The sequence below is a fragment of the Eurosta solidaginis genome, chromosome 5, assembly GCF_040869045.1.
Source record: "Eurosta solidaginis isolate ZX-2024a chromosome 5, ASM4086904v1, whole genome shotgun sequence".
Lineage (NCBI taxonomy): Eukaryota > Metazoa > Arthropoda > Insecta > Diptera > Tephritidae > Eurosta > Eurosta solidaginis.
This window is the reverse complement of record NC_090323.1, coordinates 92,398,633-92,417,941: the sequence shown is the minus strand read 5'-3', so window position 1 is coordinate 92,417,941 and position 19,309 is coordinate 92,398,633. Positions and strand designations below refer to the sequence as shown.

The 19,309-nt window shown below is 37.1% G+C and overlaps 1 protein-coding gene across 4 annotated transcripts in view; it reads left to right on the top strand.

Moving 5' to 3' along the window:
- simj (simjang) overlaps nt 1-19,309 on the top strand; it is a 501,009-nt gene that overhangs the window by 358,123 nt on the left and 123,577 nt on the right. For 3 of the 4 annotated variants that reach the window (XM_067787067.1, XM_067787065.1, XM_067787068.1), the window contains 4 exons: nt 13,375-13,576; nt 13,778-13,893; nt 14,586-15,219; nt 15,297-15,398. In XM_067787067.1, the coding sequence (XP_067643168.1) occupies nt 13,375-13,576; nt 13,778-13,893; nt 14,586-15,219; nt 15,297-15,398 (1,054 nt within the window). Of the gene's footprint in view, nt 1-13,374; nt 13,577-13,777; nt 13,894-14,585; nt 15,220-15,296; nt 15,830-19,309 lie in introns of those variants that run through there. The other variant, XM_067787069.1, reaches the window with a different exon arrangement.

Sequence of the window (19,309 nt, the reverse complement as noted above, 5' to 3'; positions counted from 1 at the left end):
AATCGACGTTGTTTTGATTTGCTAACCCCTGACTCATGTTTTCGATTCAAACTTTTTTGCATTTGCGAGCAAAATGTCTCAATATATTACATTTTGATTTCTTTGCCGGACAGTCAATATCAAAACTTGCATGACCAACCCTGCCACATCTAGAACATTCAGCCATTCCAGCCTTAAGAGATGTCGAAGATACCTTATTAACTGTTTCGTTCTCTTGTTTGGAAAACATACCTTGTGATTTCTTCTGGATTTGTTCATGAATTTAGCACACCTCAATGATTTCATTCAAGCTTTGCTCTTTTTCAAGAAGACGTTTTTTTAATTCTACGCTAGCACAAGAGTCAATAATTTTATCCTTTAATGAGATATCTTCAACTTCTCTTTTAGTTTCTCCCAAAGAACATATGGACGCTTGGTGTCGTAAACGCAACAAAAATTTGTTAAAACATTCGCCTTCTTGGGGGTGTTAATGCTTCTAAACAGGAGCCTTTCGAATTTCGAGTTTCGCTTGGGTGAAAATAAATCATTGAGTTTTTCTATCAAAACATTAAAAACATCAATTTGGTTTTCCTTGTCAACTTCTAATAGTGCTCAAGGAATTTTAAAAATAACTTCCTGTAGTTGGGGCCGTGCTAAATGAAGTAACTTATTTCTTTGCTTCACTGTATCTTTCATATCTTCTGATTTAAGATATAAAGTAAATGATCTCACCCATTTCTCCCACTCACCCCGCAATATCGACTTGTTAATGCTATCGCAAAGGAATGGCCTAATTTTAGTCATATTGTTGTCTTGCCTATTCAAACCGAGAAAACAATAATATATTTAATATTTTCAGTTAAATTTTGTTTCACCACAGATTTCTTACCAAATTTTCCCACCAGATTTTCGCCAATTTAATGGACTGCACACTTGCTACTTATTAAACCAATTGAGTGGACAGCAAACTCGCTACTTATTAAACCAATTGAATGGATTGTACTCTTTTACTTACAAACCCAATTGAATGGACTGCGCACTTGCTTTGTAATTCGCAGTTTATTGATCTACAAGTAAGGAAGTGCTGAACATAATGTTCGGTCAAATCGCATAATCAATTTACATTATATTGTAGTCACGTATCTTTACTTATATGAAATAGTAAATACATTTGAAGTAATCGGATATGCAATTGTTTTTGTTTTTATCGGCCTGTTGATAAATGATTCAAGGTTCGATTCGAGCTCAAGGCCAGAACAATAATTTTTTTTTAAATGATAATTATTGTTATTTTTTAATTTTTCTAAATTTGAAAAATTGTATTTTGTTTTTGGAATAGTAAGTAGAAAATTTTTCAGACAACCTGCCATAGCTGCGCAGATAGATCCATTTCGAAGGGTGCTAAGCCTTCATCATCAGTACGCTTTAGGCATGCTGCGCTAACCATTTAGCTATACAGCGGTGGTTTGTTTGATTGGCAAATTTGCTACTTCTATTCCTTTTTACCAACTATATTTATTCAGTGTTGCGCCATCTGGTGCAAATCACTGATAATGCTGGATTTTTGTCTATTGTCAATTACTTTGTTTGACATTTCCAAGTGCTCATGGTTTATTAACAATTGTTTTTGTTTTTATCGGCCTGTTGATAAATGATTCAAGGTTCGATTCGAGCTCAAGGCCAGAACAATAATTTTTTTTTAAATGATAACTATTGTTATTTTTTAATTTTTCTAAATTTGAAAAATTGTATTTTGTTTTTGGAATAGTAAGTAGAAAATTTTTCAGACAACCTGCCATAGCTGCGCAGATAGATCCATTTCGAAGGGTGCTAAGCCTTCATCATCAGTACGCTTTAGGCATGCTGCGCTAACCATTTAGCTATACAGCGGTGGTTTGTTTGACTGGCAAATTTGCTACTTCTATTCCTTTTTACCAACTATATTTATTCAGTGTTGCGCCATCTGGTGCAAATCACTGATAATGCTGGATTTTTGTTTATTGTCAATTACTTTGTTTAACATTTCCAAGTGCTCATGGTTTATTAACAAATGTTTTTGTTTTTATCGGCCTGTTGATAAATGATTCAAGGTTCGATTCGAGCTCAAGGCCAGCACAATAATTTTTTTTAAATGATAATTATTGTTATTTTTTAATTTTTCTAAATTTGAAAAATTGTATTTTGTTTTTGGAATAGTAAGTAGAAAATTTTTCAGACAACCTGCCATAGCTGCGCAGATAGATCCATTTCGAAGGGTGCTAAGCCTTCATCACCAGTACGCTTTATTTTTGTTCTGGCCTTGAGCTCGAATCGAACCTTGAATCAGTAATCGGATATGTATATTGAATTGTAAATACATTTTAAAGTAATCGGATATGTATTGAATTGTTAACATCACTAACTTCAAAACTACCGCAAGCTGTTTCTCAATATGTACTACTTAATTTTATTGCTATACTCTCTTTGAATTGTAACTTCACTCATTAAAGAACATCAAATAAAGCGTACGTAAATTTGTCGATTAGCAAATTTAATTAGTTTTTCCTTATGAACAAAATATTTTGGCGACCTTGGCAGGACGTACCCTGTATTTTTGATAATAAAATCAAATTTACAAAAGGAAAGTAAATAAATTTTGCTGCTACTGTCCAAGCTGATATTATTCATGGGGTACCTATCTTACAAATTATCGTTGATTCAAGCTGGAAGTTCATAGCATCTAAAGGCTTCACAAATTGTAAGAACCAACATATATTAAACAAGGCAGCGGGGGAAAGACCAGTTCAGCAACTAAAAGTTTCACAAAATTCATCGAGGGACTTACGGCTGCGATTTTTCGTGATTGCTAATAAAATTTTCAAGTTGCAAACGGTAAAATAATCAGGTGAGCGAAATCGTTCGTACATACAAATTTACATGTTGAACCATATGCAAATTGACACACCAACATACGTATACATATAACATACTCGCATACCCATCATAAAAGTGCGAGCGCAACTTTACGATTTGCTAGCATAGCTGCAGTTTGAAAATCACTGTCACTACCCTTCGTTTGTTTTCTTACTCATATCATATGAGAAGGCTATAAACGTAGTTATAGTTGGTAATTTTATAGCTGCTAATTAAATAGTAAATTCTAGAATAGAACCGCCTAGAAATATGTCAACGAGGAAACAAAACACTATAAAAGCAGCAACAGTTGAGGCACGAAAGCCAGTTTGATTTAAGCAAGCTATCAGTTGCGAAGTATAAGTGTCAGTTTAGTGATTCGAACGTTAGTAGAAGGTGCAAATAAGAGGAATTGCAGTAAATTCGTTACAATTGGTGTCGGAAGAGGAATTGTTGAATAAATTCCGAAGGATTGGGAATACAATTTGGACATGGCAAAGTTGAGTGAACTGACGATCCAGCAACTGAAGGAGGAGTTGGAAATCCGTGGATTGGCTACTACTGGTAATAAATCCCAGCTACAAAGACGACTAAGTGTAGTTATGGTATTTGAAGGAATCAATGCTGAGGAGCATGTCTTTCATTCTGATAGCGACAAAACAAAAATGGAAGAAAAAAACGAAACACCGCAGAAAGTGACGAGCACAATATCTGCACAAACATCGACAATGGCATCTCAGATGGAGTCACAGGAGGCACGCATTTCAGAAATGGCATCTCAACTGCAAGCGCAAGAGGCACTTATATCTGCAATGTCGACACAAATTTCGGAACAGGTATCATCGCAGCTCTCTGCGAAACTGGAAGAGCAGGAGGCAAACATTTTACAACTCGTTGACAAAATTTATGCCGAGATAGAAGCGTTGAAAGGTCTTATGCAACAGTTACAACTAAATCGCCCAGCTGTTCCAGCAACAATGCGAAGGTAAAAACTCCATCTTTTGACGGTTCTGTTCCTTTCCAGGTATTCAAGCTTCAGTTTGAAAAGACGTCAGCAGGGAACAACTGGAATGCGGAAGATAAGTTTGCTGGCATTGAAAGGTCCTGCAGCTGAAATTTTACAGACTATTCCAGAGTACGAACGGAACAGTTATGACGCATTGATGGCTGCTGTAGAACGAAGGTACGGAAGCGAACACAGGAAATAGATGTATCAAATAGAATTACAAAACCGTTACCAAAAAGCTAATGAGACTTTGCCGGAGTTTGCTTCGGATGCTGAAAGGTTGGATCATTTGGCTATTGCGGACGCACCCGTGGAATACACTGAAAGGGTAAAGTTTCAGAGCTTTATAAATGGCATACGGGACGTCGAAACAAAGCGATCTACATACGCAAACCCAAAGCTGACATTTGCTGAAACGGTATCACATGCATTGACTCAGGAAACTGCCTCACTATTGAGTAAACCAGCATACAAATCGTGTGGATGTAGAAAATTCAGAGTGGGTAGACGCAATTTTAGAAGCATTGAAGGGTACGCAGCAGAAGAATAATGATGCAGTCGAATGCTTTAAGTGCGGAAAGCTAGGGCACATTGCGCGTTGTTGCAACACCAACCTTAACAGTTCCAACCTGGCTGGTCGTAAACGCAAAGCTGGAGGAGATAAGCAAGAGCGAGTCAGATGTAAAGATCGAAAACTTGCTCCAGATATTTAATGTCCTGTGATACCTGTGTCGCAAATTGGAAGGAAATCAAGCAGTCTTACCGTCAGAGAAGAGAATGTGGAAATATATACGGGCGCATCTCATTCCTTAATCCGATCTGACTTGGTCCACAGGAGAGTAAAACTGTTACCCGGAGCAAGGTTGCGTACGGTCACTGGCGAGTCTAACCAAGTCCAGGGAGAAGTGATATGTGAAGTCTTAATTGGAAAGGTCACGGTTCTACACAAATTTGTTATGTCGGAGATCGTTGATGAAGTCATATTGGGAGTGGACTTATTAGTTGACCATGACATCAGGATCGATATGCGGTCAAAGATTATGCGCTATAAAAACAAGGATGTGCCACTTAACTTCAGTTTGGAGAAAGGGTTCAGCAGTAAGCGAGTGCTGGTGGAGGAGATTCGACAGAGACCACAAAAGTTAAGGAAAGTAGATCGGGCAAAGGTTGATGGAACGAATGGGCTAAACAAATCAAAACCGAAGGTACCTGCGAGAGAAACACTGGCATTGAAAACCCGTAATGGACGCACTAAAACGAACGAGAGAATTTCCCCCAAAGAATGCAAGGATGGTTTCAAGCCAGGGCGCACTACTGATGGGAAACGTCGCAACGATACTGATTATGTGAAGCCAATCCGTCCAGCGCAAGCTCTGCGAAGTAGTTCATTGGCCAAAGAATAGAGTGTGAGGGAACGGCCCAGGGTAATGAGTACTAGGATGAAACGCAGGTACGATGAGAACCATAATTCGGAAGGTTTCTTGGAGGGAGATTTGGTACTGTTATACAACCCTCACCGGCGGAAAGGTGTTCCATCCAAATATCAGTGCAGTTGGGAAGGCCCGTACAGAGTTGTGAAGAGGATCAGTGATGTCATATACCGCACACAAACAATTGGGAAACCACGAAATAAAAGGGTGGTTCATTTGGAGAGGCTAGCAGCGGTTAGATCGAGAGATTTGTCTGATCGGGACGATCAGACTTAGGTGGAGGGCAGTGTGACGAATGTTAGTGACACTAAGTGATACTCACATCAATAGTTTGATGCTAAGCAAATGAAGCCACAACAACAATAAAGCAAGCAGTCACTTATAGCTACATAAACGAATCAATCATTATGTCTACACATATGTACGTACGAGCAGCGGAGAGTAACGCACAAGCACATGCATATGTCTGAGATACTCCCAAAAGTATGCAATCATTTGTGCAAGTATCACTCACATATACACGCGCATGGGCTATGAGAGAAACTATAAAATCGTGCATCTGTAGTTATAGCTGAGAAATTTATAGCTTATAACTAACTAGTAAATTCTAGAAATAGAAGCGCTTAGAAATATGTCAACGGGGAAACCAAACAGTATAAAAAGCAGCAACAGTTGAGGCATGACAATCAGTTTGATTTAAGCAAGCTATCAGTTGCGAAGTATAAGTGTTATTGTGAAGTACTTAATAAAGGCCATTTTGCATTATTGAATAGTGGAGTTATTTATTCAACAGTTTAGTGATTCTAACGTTAGTAGAAGATTTGAAATAAGAGGAATTGCACAAAATTCGTTACAATTGGTGTCAGAATTAATGAACGATAAAATTCTGATGGCTTACGATCACCCATCTCAGAATCGTTTAAAATTTTATCAAGTTTCGAATTTTCGCTAAGTGAGTGTCTTTCTATCAACACTTTTTTAAGTTCAGTAAATTTGTTATTAATGGGGGGATTTTGAATAAAATCCAAAATAGTTATTACCACTTCCTGCGGAAGTGCTGTAATGATGTGTTCGTATTTAGTGTTTTCTTGTGTAATTTTTTTAGTACTAAATTGTGTTTCTGCATGAATAAACCATGCTTCCGGGCAATTAGTCCAAAATTGTGGAAGTTTTACGGAAACTAACAAGATTTCATTTTGAGTAATATTTGCAGACGGATTTGTAATTTGTTGTGGGGAAGTGTCATTTGATAAATCTATCAAAGAGTCATTTAAATTATTAGTAAGTGTAGATGTTTGTGTATTATGTTGTGCTGAACGAAACATTTTGAATTAAATAAAAAGAGAGTTCACTAACTAAAGAGTAAAATAAATTAGTAATTCTATAAAAAAGGAGTTTACAATAATAATAAGAATAATATTTTTATATTTTAATATGCATACATAAAAGATGATATTATTAGTCAAATACTTGCGAATATTTATTTATTTATGCAATGGATTTTGATGATGTTGAGTTTGTAGTTGATACTGTTGCTGCTGCTTCCAGCTCTTTTTGGTTGATATTTGTTTAATGATTGCTGTTTTTATTGCAGTTTTTGTATACGCTCTGATAAGTGTTTTTGTTTATTTGTTCCAATTTCCTCACGCTGCGTTTGTACACACCAAGAGACTTCAAAATAATACGTCGTAGAGTTGCATCACAAATAGCACCGATAATAGACAGCGTTGGGTAGCACACCTCGTATTTGATTTGATGTTTAATTGTCTATTATTGTCTAGTCTATTGACTATTTAGTCTATATATGAACCGATATTGCGATCTGTGAGATCTCTGTTTGTTTTACTAGTTTTTTATGTATATGCATTTAATCACAATCCTTTGGTCAGCTGATGAAGATGTCAAACAAGTACTTCTCTCACTACTTATATATAATATGTAGCTTCACACAATACTAAACAAGTATTTCCAACTGATAAATACAGGAAAACCCAGCAGACGCCATTCTGTTTATAGATCAATAACCAATAGTTCCAGCAACTTGATTTGCATTACAATCTGATTGATTTGATTATGCCAGATTTTATTTATCGTTGCTGTTATTGGATTCACTTGCATATTTATTTACTTCTTCACTTCCTACTTCTGTTAAATTGCAATTAGGTTAGAATTTATCACAAATCGTCACATCGTTCAATATTTAATTTTTTTTTTAAATTAGCCACATTTTCGACGTTTGATTTGGATTTCATCAAGTTGTTTCTGTGTTGTAAGCTCTTTATGTGGCCTTTGGTTGGTTTTACATTAAAACACTTCTTTTTATTGAGTTCTTCCAACAGTGCAGTATACTGATTCAAGTTTTTCTTTTGTGAATTTTCTACTTTCACTTTTCTATTTTTCTATGTTTCTATTTTTCACTTGTCTCCGTCTAACTTCCAAAGTCGCGTTGGTTTTTGCTATTTTGTAAACAACTTTTGTTGCGAATTTTTGAACTTTTTTTTTTAAATTTGCACGCAACACAATTTTTAAAATAGGCAGAGATCGCCAATGTAGTTATTGAAACTACGTTTTTATTTTATAACAAAACTTTTTTTTTAATACGCCTAAATGTATGCGTCAATATTTTTTTTATTTTTCACAATCATGAAAATTTTTGAAAATTGAAAATCAATATTGAAACTTAAAATATTGATAATACATTTAAAAATTACAAGGTTCAAAGTAACTAAAATACAAAGTTAAATAAAAATAATAAGAACCCTACAATACCAAATTGAGTTGCAAAACTGTTACCAAAAAGCGAATGAGACTTTGCAGGAGTTTGCGTCGGATGGTAAAAGATTGGCTCATCTCGCAAATGCAGACGCACCCGTGGAATACACCGAGAGGGTTAAAATTCAGAGCTTTATAAATGGAATACGGGATGTCGAAACGAAACGAGCTACATATGCGAACCCAAAGCCGACATTTGCTGAAACGGTATCCCATGCACTGACTCAGGAAACAGCGTCACATTTGAGTAAGCCCACATGCACAGCTCATCGCGTGGAAGTGGGAAGGCCAGATTGGGTAGACACAATTTTGGAAGCACTGAAGTGATTACAACAGAAAAATCCCGGAGTTATGAAGTGTTTCAAGTGCGGTAACCCAAGTCACATTGCACGTCATTGCAGCACCGGTCAGGTAGTTCCAACTTGGCTGGTGGTAAACGCAAATATGGAGGAGATAATCAAGAGCGAGTCAGATGTAAAGATCGAGAACTTGTCCCAGCTATTGAATGTCGTGTGATATCTATCTCGCAAACTGGAAGGAAATCGAGCCGTCTTACCGTCAAAGGAAATGTGGATGGCAAGGAGCGTGTACTGACTGTAGATACGGACACATCTCATTCCTTGATTTGATCTGATGTGGTCAACAGGAGAGTGAAGCCATTATCTGGAGCAAGGTTGCATACGGTCACTGGCGAGTATAACCAAGTCCTAGGAGAAGTGATCTGTGAAGTCTTAATTGGGAAGGTCATGGTTCTACACAAATTCGTTGTGGCGGAGATCGTTGATGAAGTCATTTTGGGAGTGGACTTCTTAGTTGACCATGACATCAGGATTGATATGCGGAGAAAGATTATGCGCTATAAAAACAAGGATGTGCCACTTATTTTCAGTTTGGAGAAAGCGTTCAGCAATAAACGATTGCTGGTGGAGGAGATTCGACAGAGACCACAAAAGTCAAGGAAAGTAGATCGGGCAAAGGTTGATGGAACGAATGGGCCAAACAAATCAAAAGCGAAGGTACCTGCGAGAGAAACACTGGCATTGAAAACCCGTAATGGACGCACTAAAACGAACGAAAGAATTTGCCACAAAGAATGCAAGGGTGGTTTCAAGCCAGGGCGCATTACTGTTGGGAAACGTCGGAACGATACTGATTATGTGAAGCCAATACGTCAAGAGCAAGCTCTACAAAGTAGTTCATTGGCCAAACAACAGAGTGCGAGGGAACGATCCAGGATAATGAGTAGTAAGATGAAACGCAGGTACGAAGAGAACCATAATTCGGAAGGTTTTTTGGAGGGAGATTTGGTACTGTTATACAACCCTCATTGGCGGAAAGGTGTTCCATCCAAATTTTGGTGCAGTTGGGATAACCCGTGCAGAGTTGTGAAGAGGATCAGTGATGTCATCTACCGCATACAAAGAATTGGGAAACCACGAAATAGAAGAGTAGTTCATTTGGAGATGCTGGCGGTGTTTAGATCGGGAAATTTGTCTGATCGGGACGATCAGACTTAGGTGGAGGGCAGTGTGACGAATATTAGCAACACTAAGGGGTACTATCATCTCCAAGCCGATACTGAGCATGCACATAACCACATTAATCATTATGTCTACATATATGTCCATACAAGCAGCGGAGAGCAACGCGCAACAAATGCATATATCTGAGATACTCCCAAAAGTATGCTATAATTTGTGCAAGTATCACTCACATATACACGCGCATGGGGTGTGAGAGAAGTTATAAAATCGTGCATCTGTAGTTATAGCTGAGAAATTTATAGCTGATAACTAACTAGTAAATTCTAGAAATAGAAGCGCTTTGAAATATGTCAACGAGGAAACCAAACAGGAGAAAAGGCAGCAACAGCTGAGGCACGACAATCAGTTTGATTTAAGCAAGCTATCATTTGCGAAGTATAAGTGTTATTGTGAAGTACTTTAATAAAGGCCATTTTGCATTATTGAATAGTGGAGTTACTTATTCAACAGTTTAGTGATTCGAACGTTAGTAGAAGATTTGAAATAAGAGGAATTGCACAAAATTCGTAACAATATTATTTCAAAATGAAATATAGTTCTTTGATAATTCAATACTTTAGGAGATATTTCCATCATATGTAAGGCTACACTGCTCAACTTCGTAAGGTGAACTTAAAAACTGTATTTGACTATCTTAAAAAAAGCGCGTGGTGACGCCTACTAAAGCCGCTTTTTTTGAAAATATTGAAAATATTTGTATCGACTTCAAAAACGTTTGAAGATGTTGTAATATTATTTACATAAGATGGTTTCTTTTCAAAATAGAATTGCCCTAGACAAGAATCACAAAATCGGTTGATTACCACGCCCACTTTCTATATAAAAATGAATAATACACATATAGAACACACATACAAATTCGAGATCAGTAGACTCTATTGGCACTTTCCATGTATTTGGCGATGAACACCTCAATTTCAGATAATAATAAATTGAGCGAGTACGATTAAACTCGCCATATCCCGAAATAGTTTCATATCAATCTCAAAGTTCAAACATTTAAAGATCCATAAAGCGTCATGGCTGTCACCCGATCGAAAAATACGGCACAGAGTAGAGGAAAAATTTATATATTACCGAACATTCGACAAAAGACGGAAGGTTTCAAGCCCGAGTCAAATTTCTGTCAGAACGAAAAGGGCGATCTGGTAAACATTGTGCGCAGATTCTAAAGGGAAGTCGTGTTCGTCTTAAACGGAGGTAGCGTTGAAGCACCCAGCGATGTTGATAATGTTCCGCCCGCTCTACACAATAATTGTTACTGGAGCATTCCAATACACTAATAAATCCACAAAAAAAAAGTTTTCAAAAATAGTGTAGCACCGAGAAAATTTTTTATTCAAAATTTATTCATTAAGGGGGCCATCAAAATTCTTTAAACATTTTAAAAATTTATTTTATTTTTTTGCAATTTAACAAAGTTTCCGTGTACATATAATTTTGTAAATGTATTATGATTAGCACTTCTATATAAACATTTCTGAACAGCCCTGAATTTGAATACGTTTATTCGAAAAAAAAAATTGCGTTTAAAAATAAATTGCTTTTAGGGGACACATGTGCAATTCAGTTCTCAAATTTCGATTTCCCTATTCTATATATCGTAGCGTGCTCCACCTCGTCAAAAAATCTTAGGTTCAAGCCCCGGGAAAAGCAACTTAATTCGGAGTGTATTTCTGTCAAGGAAAATTTCTCAGTGAAAACTCATCTGCCTTTTAAATGTCGTTCGGAATTGGCGTAAAACATGAAAATTGGAAGAGAAGCTAGGCCTAAATGCTCTTCTGGAAATTTCACATACATATTCCAGCTACAGGCATAGTCTATGTACAGAAATGAACATTCTGTAATAAGCAGCTAATTAATATGAAGGAATAAAAAATGGTTGCTAAGAAACTTTTGAGAATTATTTGATTTTTCAATTTAATTTTTCTATGCCATTTTTTTAATTTAAATTCTTCCTTCTTTGTACGTTGAGGTGTGATATATTTAAAATATTATTAGCATTTAAAATTAATATGGAGATCAGTTCGAAAATCGGCTAAAATTAACTATTTTGCATGGAATGCTCGTACTTTAGACTTTGCCATTGTACTTCTTAACCAGATTTTTATTCCCCACACGTAAGCAAAATACGTTTAAGCACTACCACTCGTGGTTGCCAATGTGCAAATAGGAAATAAACACTCAAAAAAACTTCCTCGGATTTATTATATGCATTTTTATAATAATGATGAAAATTTCCATGCATATTAGAAAGGACAAAAAACTAAATATGTGCCGGGAGTGGCTGCTTAAACAATACTACCAATGCATTTTGTTTCAGAGATATGTCACCGCTAGTCTCTTGTTCATTTTGAACTAGTCTAAAAATTTCAGCTCCTCCAATATGAATATGTTATAATCAAAGTAGCCTGAGGTGCTAAAAATGAGAAGAAATAAGGAATTAAGATAAAACGTTTAAGCCGTTTGAGAAAGCAGTTGCTGTACTATGTGAGCTTAAATGACCATGGAAGTAACCTGAAATAGTCCCCAAGATTATCACGAAATTACACAAATCGAGTCCGAAATGACCACGAAATAGTCTTCAAAACTATGCCCGCAACTATCCCGACATGACCCCGGATGGCCCCTAAAACCATCTCCAAATGGCAACATAATAATCCCTAAAACCTTCTGGGAGTGACAGAAATGATCCCGAAATGGCCACGGAAGGCAATGCCCTGACTATTCTACCGATTCGTTACAAAAAGAATACCGTTCGCAGTTATTGTTTTGCGCTATAAAACACGATTTAGCTCATAACACTGCATTACTATCATTTTTTATGCAACGGCTCTACTCGGTAATATATTCTTATTCAAAGCCGCAGTAGCAATATTTGCTGCTCTGCAGTAGCAAAAAGCAAAAATTGGTTTAAAATGAAAAATATAGAGTTTTTATGCTTAAATTTTACCTATGTATATTTCAACATTCGAATAATCGTTCAGCAGCAATTATTCGAACAATCAACAACAAGATATTATTCGAACAATCGACAATGTACGGTTATTCGATTTTAACTAAGCGAATTTTGGAAATCGAATATTAAAGCATTCGAATATTCGATTAATCGAATATCACGAGCTCTATCCTGCATTCTTGTATGTCTAAACTGAAAATACAACCCCCTTAACAACTTTGGAAGCCGTGGTTCCGATGAAAGGAAACCATAAAGATAACTAGATAGCGAAAATTTGATAACTAAAAAAGTTGTTTGATAGGGAATAAAAATGAGGTAGGACAATGTTTATGTTTACTTCGACTTACGGCAATAAAATTTTCCAAACTCATTGTTTGATACGAATGTAGGAACAATTGAAGCACCAATCGACGACGAAGGGCTGATTGTACGCCTTATTGAAATTCCAAGGAACATAAGTTGGTGTATGTTTTTAACAGCATGAACCACCGTTATAATTGCTACTAAGAAAATGTTGATAATAAATATTTGTCATAGCTCAAAAGATTATTTTTAAGATCTTATAATTTTGATAAGGACGTATGATAAAAATTAGGAGTAGAGAGAATCATCTAGTTCGGAGATTAATCGAAACGAAACATATAATTCCCAAGTTGCCAAAAGAAAAAAGAAGATAATTTAATATTGAGGCATATCAAAATGCGGAATAGGACTGATTCAAAACTGTTGGTCTTTCTTCAATTTTCATTTTACAAACATGTATTTCATATATAATTTTATTTTTTCTCACAGATACCCCCTCCAAAGCCGCCACCACCAGAAATGCACTTCGTTCCCAATCCGAGTAATACTGAATTCGTTTACTTGCTGGGCTTGGAAACTGTCGTTGACTACTTAACCACAAACAATAAAAAAGCAACTACAGTGGTCCCTCCGTTCCACTGCGCTCAGTGCAAAATCGACTTTACTCCTGTTTGGAAATGGGACAAACAGAGTATGATAATATATAGAATTCACGAAGAACTCAAGGCACAAAAGATGGAGTGACTAGTTAATATGTAGAAAACATTGTGACTAAGACCTGATTACTATATTCGCCATTTTTGCTATGAGTTCATCATATGTAGTACATACATTTATGTATGTACTTGAATATAGCTTATATATAATTAAATTTGTTGTATTCTCTTTATAGGAAACAAAGCTACAAAAGTTATTTGTGAGCAATGTGTTACAACAAATGTTAAGAAGGCTTTAAAGGCTGAGCATACTAACCGTCTAAAACAAGCGTTTGTTAAAGCTCTACAACAGGTAAGCTATTCGGTTAGATAATTAGGCAATTGACAAGGTCTCCTATTCGTCGTATATGCTATACTTCATTAAAATTTAATTTAAATTGCAACTGGGTTGGGTGCAAGTTTGTCTATGTTTTAGGTATTTCTTCCACTGGATTTCAGCACTGCTAAAATTTAGGAAAATATCGAGAGAGCTGTGTTAGTTTCCTTGGCAATCATTATTTTTTTTATTCCAATCATATCTTTTTATATTTTGCATCATTTATGCATATTTAGCTGATGATGCTATGGATAAATAGCAAATTTATAAACTCAAAGTTATCGTGTTGTCGGGTGAAGAGTAGAGGGAATCCCACCAACACCTGATGTCGGACGTACTATAACACGGTCGAAATCATACAGCCTACACGACGGACACTTCACTAACCTCGATATGTATCCATCAATTCACTTTTTGTCCAAGGTTACATTTATTTCTATTTAGATGTTTAAAAATCCAACAAAATTTTTGATTTGTTTTTTTTTTTTTTTATATGTGACGTAACTCCAGTAACTTAGGATATTTCTGCATTTAGGTAGCAATTTAGGCAAATTCGCACCAGCCTTAAAACATACAACTTTGGGACGAGTATGACACTCTTGTGAACTGCCTTAGTATATTTAATCCAATACAAACCACTACTAAGCTCTGTACATTTTGATATAAAGGAACAAGAAATTGAGCAACGAATTACTAGTCAAAGTAATCAATCACCGGCGGATGCTCACAGTTCTTCGGCGCCTTCAACTCAATCCCCTGTGCAACAACAACTTCCAATATTACAAATGCATCAACAGCAGCAGTCTTCTCCTAGTGCTCTAGTTAACTTGCCACCGTCAGTAACTGTTATTCCTACGAAGTGTCATACACCCACACCCAGTGTGGTATCCCGTCCAACACCACCACCTTGCATCCAGCAAACTCCAACTCCACCACCAGGTACAGCTCGTTCCTCCCGTAACCAACAAGCAACACTACAAACGACACCAATTCCTACACCTCAAATTCAACGTGAGCGAGAACAGGTACAGCAGCAACAACATCAACAATATGACAAATATACTACTGCAGCGCTGGCAGCTGCTGCTGCTCAACTTAGTGCTCTTGGTAGCTTACCCGGTTTTAATAGCCTTACAAATCTTAGCGGCTTAGGCAATCTTGGTCAACCAGGCAATTTTTCGGCTTTGGGTGGATTCGCGAATATACCTACTGCATCGGCTGCAAATCCTTCATCATTAGGAAATGCATCGTCTTCAGCACAAGCTGCGGCTTTCCAAGCATTTCAGCAGCAGCTTCTTAGAGGCATGTCACACTCAACTTAGAATGGAATAACTTGTTTTACATATAATCTGAATTAATATTTCTTTAAAAAATTGTAGCTTTGGGCCAAGGCTTAGCTGCTAACCCACAGCACATGATGCAATTTACCCCACTTCTATACTCATATCAAATGGCAATGGCTCAGGCAGCACAAGTTGCAGGTAACATCTAATAAGTATAAATTTCCTGGCTTCATGATTTGCTTGCCAAAATGAACTGTCTTGAATTGGCATATACCCAACAAACATTTAGGTTATAACGAATCGAATTTTAATGTATTTCTCTAAACTACAAGATCAGATGACAATTTGCAACACTGTCGGGAACTATAGTGTTCTGGACAAAAATGGAAGTTTGTTTTTTGTTCTAGAAAATCTTTATCTAGAATTTTGATCAAATTCCAATGTGAATCTAATTGGTTTCAAATGTGAATTTTGAATTGAGGCGCGATTAAGTTGAACTATTTAAAATAAATAAAATTTTCATTGTTCAAATACACTTAATGGGTTATAAATAGGGCAACTCAAAATATGCAAACAAAATATTTATTTATAAAATGCCTTTAAAATATAAATTTATGCTTAAAAATATGCATTTAAGCCGTGAAATATCCTTTCAGTATCGGGTGGACCAAAACACCCTTTTGGGAATTGCTATAAATTTTGCAAATGGCGGTTAATGTCACTTCGGGGTTGACATAAGTGATATAAACAACACAGAATATAATTCTACATAATATTCTGAATTCGAAATACTCTATTCGCGTCGCCTAGTCTCTTGTGTTGCTCGTTTGCACTGGCCGGCCAAATCAGCTCATTTCAACCAAACCAGACTTATTTTTACAAACCTCATACTCCTGAAGCCATAAAGATAATTATTCGACAGGTATGACATAACCACTCACCTTAGTTCTGCCAGTGGTGATTCAATAATCATCAATGGGCCATCAACTCACTTGGCCGATGTAATTAAATTAGATTTATAGAACAAATTCTAAAGTATTAAATTATTTTCATTAATATATCTATATACAATTACGCCAAACGCTGATTGGCCGATTTAGTTGAAATATACACCAGTCTGTAGGAAATAGAGTTCGTCAGTGCATAGGGGGTATGTAGATATTTATACAAAAATGTTCAAGGGAGATGCCCAACATCGATATTATATCTGTGGAGAAAAGTAGCAAGAATGGGAAAAGAGGGTGTAGAACCTCCCATAAAAATGTGTATTCCATATCACATAACTCCTTAACCGTTTAAGTCACATTACTGATCTTGGAATATCTACCAATATTTTTAAATCCAAAGTTTTAACTTAAACTGGGGTATTTTGGAAAAAAAAGCGTGGAACCTCCCATACACAATCAAATTTTCCTTAGCAAATATCTGTAACTACTGAACCTACATCACCGGTATTCCTTGAATATTGCTAATGAGGGAAGTCTTGCAAAAGCTGAAATACCAAAATCGAGACATCGCTATAAATTGGACCTATTCCACATATACATATATCGTCTTGTACAGAGGAATAGAAATTATGCGAAAGGGACTGTTTCAAATCTGATATAAAGAGAAATTTGTATTCCTAATGTCTAGAAATGTCCTTTCAAGCTTTTTTTTCATATCCCTTATCTAAGAAATTAGATTGGTCAATTTTCCAGTATATCTAAAAGCAAGAAATCCTCAATTGAACCCTGTATATGCAAGTTTGGCAAAGAGAATAAAACTTACTTTGATACAATTTCAAATTTTTATCCTTCCTTGCCTTTTACCTGTATCTCTAAATTGAATTTTAATTTAGGAAATTTAAGATTGTTCAAGAAAACTTCAAATTTATGAAGAAACAGAAAACACAAATATCAATTACAAAATATTCAGAAATTTGCATTTATGGTAAAATATGCAAAAATTTGCTACATAAAGTATAGCTAAAAAAAATTTGCTGTTACATACTTTGTGTTGCCCTCATTATAAGCTTATATACTTACCCCCTTATTCATAAAAAATAAAAAGGATTTATAAAGCTTATCTTGTTTGGTTGATTTCCCGACAGGGTGGATAAATGATGTATATTGGAACGATTTTCCGTCATCCCTTGTCAAATTTGGTTTTGAGACAAACCGGTTTCGGCGTTGTGCCATCATCAGTGTCGATTTTCGTTCTGATCTGTTGTTGTCGTTTGTCCTGTATTTATAGTTCGTAGGTATATGAGCAAGTATTGTCAAATTGATGCTTGTGTATATTATTTACCGGGGGCAATCGAAAGAGCTCTGGTGGGTTTAGGAGTCGAGGCGGCCCTGGTTGAATTTATTAGCAAACTTCTATGCGGCAGAATTGTCGCAGCGGAGTGGGGAGGGGCCATAATTAAGAGGAAGGTGTGCAGGGGCACGCCACAGGGGGGTGTCCTATCTCCTCTCCTCTGGGTTGTGGTAGTCAACGAGCTTCTTGTGGAGCTGGAAGCCAATGGTTGTCGGGTGGTTGCCTATGCAGATGACCTCGCTATCCTAGTCAGAGGCAAATTTCTGGGCGCCCTGCGCGATGTTCTTCAGGGCTACCTGGATACTGTGGCTAGGTGGGCTGAATCATGTGGATTGGCGGTCAACCCGGGAAAAACGGAATTGGTCCTTTTCACAAGAAGATATAAGATGCCTGATTTCAGAACTCCCTCGATTGGAGGGGTACCGTTGGTACTTTCTGATAGGGTTAAATATTTGGGGATTGTTTTGGACAAGAAACTGTCCTGGAGACCCAATGTGGAAGATCGGGCCAGGAAGGCCGCCATTGCCTTGTACTGCTGCAGAGGAGCTATCGGAAAGAGATGGGGACTCTCGCCAAGAATAGTACACTGGCTTTATGAGATGGTGGTCAAACCGATTCTGCTATATGGGGTGCTGGTCTGGTGGAAAGCACTGGACACGGCGAGCACCTCCAAAATGTTAGTGTCAGTGCAACGGACGGCGCTGATCGGTATCAGTGGCGCTCTCAGAACAACACCTACCTTGGCACTGAACGTCATGCTGAACATATACCCAGTAGATATTGCGGGAAAGGCGGCCGCGGCAAGGTCGTTGGTCAGGCTTCGTGATATGGGATATAGAATTTCTGACCGCGGACACTCTAGCCTTCTTACCAGTTTCGACTTCATCCCGGACAGAACGGACTACTGTATGCCGATAACTGCTCCCTATACAACCTTCACCCCAGTTATTCCAGAGAGAGAGGATTGGGGAAGAGGAATTATCTGGGGCATGGGACCGGTTAACTTGTTCACGGATGGGTCAAAGCAGGATGGAAAGGTTGGTGGGGGGTCTTTTGTCAAGAGCTAAATTTAAACCGCAAGTTTAAGTTGGCTGATCACTGCAGTGTATTCCAAGCGGAAATTGCTGCGATTAAGGATGCGGTGGATGGAATGCTATCCAGTGCTACCACGGTTAGGGCATTTAACATCTACTCTGATAGCCAAGCGGCTATCAAGGCCTTGAGCTCAACTACAGTGCGATCGAGGGTGGTCTGGGAGTGCCTGACCTCGCTTGCGATTGCATCGAATTATTTTACAATTAAGATTATCTGGGTATTTATCGTGAGGTCTAGATAGTTGATTCCTCAGTCTTTTTCGGTTTCCATTGTAAATTTTATATTTCCGTGCTGCTTGTTGAGGTACTCCAGTACAAGCTCTTCGTTATAGTAGTTAAAATGCATATTATGTCATCCACGTATCTAGCATAAAATGACACGCCTAATTTGACTTCAGCTCCTGTATGTACTTTTCTTCCAGATTTTGCATGAACACTTCCATAAGAATTGCTGATGTGGGGCTTCCCATTCCAAGACCGTTTGTTTGTCTATATATTTTATTGTTGAATTGAAAATAGTTTTGACGTAAAGTGGTTCTTAGCGTATTTGTGATTTGCATACTTTTCACTTTGTTTTTGTGTTATGAACTATTGTTGAGCTAAGTATGTCCAAAGTCTCCGATAGTGGTCTAGATGGGTATAAATCTTTGTCAAAAGATAACCAATTTGCTGTTTCTTGTTAGCTCTACGGTCTCGAGTCTCTCTATTAGTTCTGTT